The 7,291-nt window shown below is 39.4% G+C and overlaps 1 protein-coding gene across 1 annotated transcript; it reads right to left on the bottom strand.

The window, feature by feature from the left end:
• Window positions 1–1,859: 1,859 nt before the first annotated feature.
• LOC140927039 (uncharacterized) lies at window positions 1,860–6,908 on the bottom strand. Its single transcript, XM_073376702.1, has 4 exons — window positions 6,775–6,908; window positions 6,494–6,563; window positions 4,007–4,099; window positions 1,860–2,619 (listed from the first exon to the last, which is right to left on the bottom strand). The coding sequence occupies exons 2-4, from the start codon at window positions 6,533–6,535 to the stop codon at window positions 1,909–1,911; spliced, it is 846 nt and encodes a 281-aa protein (XP_073232803.1). The 5' UTR covers window positions 6,536–6,563; window positions 6,775–6,908; the 3' UTR covers window positions 1,860–1,908.
• Window positions 6,909–7,291: the final 383 nt, after the last annotated feature.

Below are 7,291 nucleotides of genomic sequence, written 5' to 3'. Positions count from 1 at the left end.
ACTTCGCACCATAATTAAACCAGCCGTTCAATAACCGACTTCAGTAGCGTTGCACCAAAGCACATACCACACTCAATTGTATTTCTGTTAACTTTATTGCTCTAAAACTCATTCATGCCTTTAAAGACTGTCAAGCTTCACGTGAATGACCCTCCTTGGGTGACAGCTGAATTTAAGGCTCTTATCAAGGCGCGTCAAAAAGCCTTTGCGCAAGGTGATACTGAGGGTTATAGACATCTTCGGAACATCACCAATCGTGAGCGAAAGGTGTGTCGCGGAAAGTTCTACGCATCGAAAGTCGCTAACCTCAAGACAACCAAGCCTAGCCAGTGGTGGAGAGATGTTAAAATGATTGCTGGGATGACTCCGGCTACTGGTGGGGAAGACATACGTTCGCATTTACACCTTGACGGGATCGCGGCGCACTCTAATCAGGACATTGCAAACATGATCAACTCGGCTCTTCTTGAACCGATGCAGGATTATACGCCGCTTTCGTGTCTCCCCCCACTTGCGGACGACTCTGAGCTTGTAATAGTTAGCCCCTCGGAGGTATGTAATGTGAGGAAGGCCGGGGGACCAGATGGCATTAACAACTGGCTTCTTCGGGACTATGCTGACTTCTTAACTTCTCCGGTCTGCGACATTCTGAATGCATCTTTCGCTGAGCAGAAACTCCCAAGGTCCTGGAAGGATGCCGATGTCACACCTCTGATGAAAGTTAAGCCGGTGACTACCATCGCCAAGCATATTCGACCTATCTCCCTGACACCGGCTTTGTCCAAGTTAGCTGAGGACTTTGTGGTTAGCAAATATATTGGTCCCGCAGTCTTGGAGATGATTGATTCTAACCAATTTGGAGCTATCCCCACACGATTTTGACATGTACATAATCTGTTCTGGGAATAACACGTCATCTCACACATTGCCGTCTATCAACATCCAGATGAAGCACTGCTTTTTGGTCACGCTTCCTGCGAATTGATTTAAGTTTTGTCTTTTCGTCGTTCTGAAACTCATAAAGTTTGATAGAGTGTCTATAGGTCGACACTAATGATTATACAATGAAGGCTTATTTTGGAACAGTTCCGTGAAACAACTCGCTATCTCATTAAAAAAAACTGATGAAGTCAAAGTTAAAAACCTTCCCTGTAGACAGTGATAACCGAAGAATTGTTATTTTACCTTTATACACCACATACAGCATTTTGTAAAAAACTGAAACAGATGTTTTGTTTACGTTTACGTTTTACATTACCTTACCTTACCTTACTTACATAAAACATAATGCCTGCTACCGTAAAGCCTGCGTGGTAATGAGTCGTTCGAAAGGAAAGGGGAAGGGAATTAGGGCGCGAGATCACGCGCGAGGGAGGAGGAAGATAAAGATGTCAGATAAAGATACTAAGGTTGTGATTGACTTGTTTTGAAGACTAACCAATCAGGATTTTAAAATTCGCCTGGTCGATGTTAAAAACGAGAAAAACAATGGTCTCCTGGCAGGCTTTTCTTCCCTCCCTCCTCGCGCGCCCCCTCGCGTTGCTCTCACGCCTAAAACTCCAATTCCCATCCCTTTCAAACGCCTGCCACGCAGGCTACAATCGGCGACAAAATTGTTGAGACATTGTACTTAAATAGGGTAACTCCGGAGAACAAAAGAATCCGCACCCCTCCCCTGTCCCCTCTATTAAAAGTTAGGGTGTTTGTTGTTTTCTATAGGTAGCTAGAACAAGGGCACAACATTGCACGGAGGGGTTGGGGGAGGAAAGCTATATTTCCTCCTTTTGAAGTTAATAAAACGTAAAAAAGCCCAGTTTTGGGCGAAGTGTCTCAACTCATTTTGTCGTCGATTGTAGCTACACTAAACCTCAGTATGCAAGCTAAACACAGGGATCAAATAGTTGAGCCTTAGTGAATTCCAATGGCAGTGGCGTGAAAACCAAACTTGGTCCAGCGATTGCTGGAAGTGTAGCAACCACAACCCCCAAAATGGAGTTCTGTCAGAAAGAAGAACTGATTGGGCATCATACGATCAGGATTAGTGATGGGGATTGCCTTGGAGCGCCAGTCTACTGCCACACCGGTTCCTTCATAAACCAGGCTCGGATGGTAGCCACTGGGGGTTTGCAGCTTATGGTTTGGCATAAACGCAAACAAGCTGTTGGGATTTTTATCGCAATTACGGAACTGTATTTCATGCCCGTTGGATTGAAAACCTTGCATTTTATTATTTCTCGCCTCTGCCGCTGGAATGATTCCAAGGAAGATGTAATCGTTCATGAAGTAATTCTGTGGTTTAGTGTAACCGGAGTAACTATTCACCAAAAGCCCAAAGTGTGTGCTGGCAAACGATGGGAGAGGTTGGATGAGAGTATACGATTCACTTCGGTCGTTCTTCTTCTGTAACTTTAGCAAGACTCTGCTCCTATCTCGGAATAGAAAGTTGACTATTTCCTGGGCCTTAGGTCTTTTAGTGATGCTGCGAGGAAGGAAGGTGAAGCCACCACCACCAATTGCCATCTCACAATACACTTCAATGGGGTCAATATTGGTCAGCGGTTGGATCTTGTATACTCCACTCACTGATTTTGGGGGCAAACCTTTGCAACTGCGGGGAAACTGACACATAAAACATTTCTTAGTGTAGCTTGTTTTCCTTCAATTAATCATGATGTACATGTGTCGAAAGTTTCAAAAACATCGAAAGAAGGCAATGGCCACTTCTCTTCTTATTTTGGGCACGGGACGTTAGGGTGAGTGAACAAAGGAGCACTCAAGTGTTTTCCCAAATCGTATGCAGATCGATGGTAATTAATTTCTCATGGCCATAAATGCTAATTGGGCGTAACAGATGTGAAACCGTCTAGTTTATACAGCGGGGTAGTCATAAATGATGTAAAGTGTTCACAAATATCAACGACTATCACTTTGCAAATATGTTAGGAAGCGCAATGAAAATGCTCAGGTACTAGAGATTTGCGCAGTTTTAAACTTACGGTACTGTAGAGGTTCTTGTGTGAATGTGTACCAGGAGAGGGTACGTTTTGGATAATTTCGGCATTTCATAACTGTAAAAGCATTGCAGAGGATGGCTATTGTTCTCGGGACTTACAGTCGAGCTAGGAACATAGGCCTGTAATCCGGTAATAGAGAGATTAAGATTCATGTTTACCGCAAACGGCAAACGTCAGACTCAAGTTGAGAATTTCTCAGAATCGAAAATGTGCAGATTAAAACAGTCCCGAACTATTCCTATGGTTAAAACTGGCATACAACTACTTATTTTATTGGGTAGAAGCAATAAAGAGTAAACGGAAAATAAGGGGAAAACTTGGTCACGAGGTACAAATTCACGCCTGCCTTTTGGCTTATACGTGAATCTTAATCTCTCTTACATTACAGGTGAAGCATGAACTGAATCACTCTCATTAGTCGAAATCTGGGCGGTCTTTCTTTTGTTGAGAATACCCAAACAAAGGCCATGCAAGCTTTAGTTCATCCTTTTGTTTCCTAATATCTCACCTGAAATGGCTTATGACGCAAGGCGTGCTTACAAGCGTTAGCGCACAAACAAAGAAATCTGTCAAGGCCAGTTTTGTTATTTCAACTTATGTTTGGATTTTTATTGAGGCTAATTAGATTTTTCCGTGTCGAGTTAAAGCCACAAGACTTATTGGTATGTACGTAGGTGGAACGTACATATCTAGGTATTTCTTATTATTTTGTGATTTCATTAAGATTTTTCATTATTTTGCTCCGGGGATCCAAGCAGTAAAACTGATATAATTTGTGCTTTCAACACAAAAGATCACCAGCCAGCACAAATGCGAGAAGCAAAGGAGAGCAGATTAGTTCTAGGGGCAGAATAAAGTGGAAATTCAAGAAAAAAAATTCTTAACTGTTTCGTTCTAGAAACCACAAAACAAGCGGGGCATTCTCTACATCCTATTTTAAAGATAATAGTTAAGCGCGCAAGCGTCTAAAGGCAAACAACACTTCTACTTACTTTGTCTTCGTAACAATTACAGCAATAACCGTTAGAATGAACAGTGTCAAACTGCATAACCCATAGGACTACGAGAAAAACGCACGACTTCATCTGCAAATGTAGTAAAAAATTGAACCTATATGTTAGACTGGATTGGAATCCACATGATTACTCTGTGGGGTTGCTATGGGAAATAATAATAATAATAAATGTCTTTATTGAATATACAAGTAAAAATATATACCTGTATTTAAATGTTTAATATCATTAGTTAAAAAGTAAAAGTATATTTAAAATACAGTCTATTAATAAAACTAGCTTTAAAGCGTTCCGTGTTTACACAGGGTAGTAGGCTTGTTTGAGTTCTCATACGTTTTGAAGATTCTTTAACTCTGGGGAAAGCAAACCCCAAACTGAGAATGTGGTACAAAATCGACATTATCAATGGATAAGAGTTTAAACATTTCCAAGCAATGTTGTATTGTATTACTAATTAATTTCACTGTTGTTCAATGGTTTTTTTTAGCGAACTAGTATTGTCAGATATATTGAAATTCATTAGTGCTTTAAATCAAAAGCGTCAATATTGCTTACGAACTACAGTGGCATCACATTAGCGAAGCGGAAAAAGTAGCCTTCATAATTCATCCAAAAAAGAAACAAACAAACAGCATCAATGGACATAAATGATGATCTGTAGAATCTCAGTGACATTGTTGTACTTTAATTGGCACAAACATGAGGCAACAAAATCAATGTACAGCAAAGGAAACAGTGTCGATGTTTTAAATGGGAAACTCTGCTGGGTGAAGAGGGAGCTAATAGTGAGTTTACGCAACGAGACGGCAAAAAGAAGAGGACGGCAAAACGCTTGTGTGTGACAAACGTGACAGTGCTATTACTTGCGTGTTTTGTCGTGATCTTCACTTACATTAATGTTTTCTGGTCTTTTACAAAAAGATCTGTTTAAAGGAGGATGAAGTTCGGCGAAACGTTTTTTCAAACAAAATTATTGTCACGCTTGTCACACAGGGTTTACCGTCGTCTTTCCTCTCCCGTCCTGTTGCGTAAGCTCACTAAAGCAACAACGACGGCTACGGCTACGAAAATTTCGCTTAAAAAGTGACTCCGCGCTGCCTTTAATTCGTCAAATGTTGGCAACTTTTTAGGAGTTGAATTCTAAAGGACTGTATCAAAGTTCAGGAAAAGATTAAGAAAGTTGTGTTCCCATCCTCGATAAAACGTAAAATTAGGCATTTGCTTAGATGCACGCGCAAAGTTGTTGTTTTGATGATCTTAACCTATTTCTTTTTGGCCGTTGTCGTTACGGCCGCCGTCGTCGTTGCCTAAGCTCTCTCAGTAATGTCGCAACAGAACATCGGTGTACATCGGTATGAGAGTTTATCTAGCCATGTCAATTCCATCACTAAGGAATGATATTGTTCTTATGTAAGGCATCTCAATATCGAAAGCGGAAAAAGTAGACTTAAATAACTATTTCCATGACGAGAGCAACTTCGTTGAACACTGTTATTTATGTAAGTACCATTCAAACAGAATTGAGTTCAGACAAGTGGATAAGGGAAATGTACAAGATTGCACAATCCTCCGGAAGTGATCATCCTCATTTTCAGGCCCTAGCTTTTCAAAAGTTGGAGAGTCCTATTCACCATATAAATTGCAATATAGTGGATTAACATTAGGCAACCAATAGCACTGTTCACTGGGTAGAATTTCATCCAGTAGATAAATGGAGCGCGGTAGATAGTGAAGCCCTCTTAGTGATGTCATTGTTCACTTTTTGGCTTATTGCACGCCAATTAACCCATGAAAAGACTTCACCGTGGCGTACATGCGAATTAAATCCAAAAAATGGACTAGCTAGATAAGTTCAATAATCTGTGCAATTCTTAGCAGCAATATTTACAACATTTACGAAAATAACAAGCATAAAAACTATGAGCCATAATAATATGTATCCCCGTCAGTATTTCAGTGCGGTATTTTCATCTTTAAACAGCAGATTGCTCTACTATGTTTTCATATCCAGTTGAAAAATCTTCCATAGCTTGATCTGGTAAATTACCACTGCGTACGAGTCAAAAATTAACAACGAGGGTTCGTTTTACAATACAATGACCAGTGTTCAGTGGTGGGCACTCGTAATAAGGGTCATGCAGCTAATTCCAGCCATATCCTCTTATCTAGCTTATTATATATCAATTCTCTATGAATCAGTCTTTCTTAAGAAATAGCTTGGGGCCTTTCCGTTCAGTTTCTCTAAGTTATAGTACAACTGAGCAAGCAAACAATGCATATTATTTAAAGAGGTAAAGAAGAATTATCAGTGTTTATGCTTTATCGTCATCCACAGGTTTTATTCCCTCGAGCTCGTGAATGCCACAAGCGGTTGTAATGATAAACTGAGCAATATTTTTACTGACTAAAGTACAACTAAGTACAACTCTGATTTTAAAAAAATATATATACATAGACATTTCTTACCTTTCTAAGGCTGTCTCTTGACCGATCAGGTGTATGAGTCATACTGTCAATTGCTTTGATCCAGTGGGATCTTAAATAAGAAGAAAGCGGAAAAACTACTCAATTGTTTTATGTGCACTCGAGGAAAGAATGAATCACTTATTGGTATGTATGACAAGGAAAGTTTTTACTTCCTTTCAACCCCTTAAAATATCAATTTTTTGACTAAACATTGAAAGATAAACTTTAGAAACATTAAGTACAAATCTGATTTTAAAAATATACATATAGAAATTTCTAACCTTTCTAAGGCTGCCTCTTGATTGATCAGGTGTATGAGTTATACTGTCAAATGCTTTGATCTTAGTCAGTAGAATCTTAAATTAAGAACCTCAACCGGAAAAACCACTCAATCGTTTTATGCTCACTCGAGCAAAGAATAAATCAGTTATTGGTATGTATGGCAAGGAACGTTTTTATGATTTTTCAACCACCAACGAATGATCAAGGCAAAGTCTATGACAAGAAATCTTTCGGTTTTGGCTCTTTTAATTTATGTATCGAGACTAATTGCTCAACTGGCAAGATTACGTAACAAATAATTTTTCCTTAGTTCAAGGCATCTTTTCTAAGAAATGTTATTATAAGATCTTTTCAACTTGATTGGTCCTCAGTACATAATAAGAACTACTAGTTCGTAAAAGCAATAATGACGTATTTCCTTTTTGCAAGTGCGTCAAAATTACTTGTACTAACTAAAATAACATCAGCTGCATGATCTTATCAACAAAAGCGGAAAAAGTGAGGCTTTGATATGTT

The sequence above is a fragment of the Porites lutea genome, chromosome 2 (genome assembly GCF_958299795.1).
Source record: "Porites lutea chromosome 2, jaPorLute2.1, whole genome shotgun sequence".
NCBI classification, from domain to species: Eukaryota; Metazoa; Cnidaria; class Anthozoa; order Scleractinia; family Poritidae; genus Porites; species Porites lutea.
Note: the sequence above shows the minus strand (reverse complement) of the source record. Positions and strands in the feature narration are given on the sequence as shown.

Excerpts from the sequence above, each read along its gene's own strand:
- LOC140927039 (XM_073376702.1), bottom strand. The coding sequence starts at position 6,535 with ATGACTCATACACCTGATCGGTCAAGAGACAGCCTTAGAAAG. Across the intron at positions 4,100-6,493 it reads CAAGAGACAGCCTTAGAAAG|ATGAAGTCGTGCGTTTTTCT; the intron begins GTAAGAAATGTC and ends CTACATTTGCAG. Across the intron at positions 2,620-4,006 it reads GTAATTGTTACGAAGACAAA|TTTCCCCGCAGTTGCAAAGG; the intron begins GTAAGTAGAAGT and ends TTTATGTGTCAG.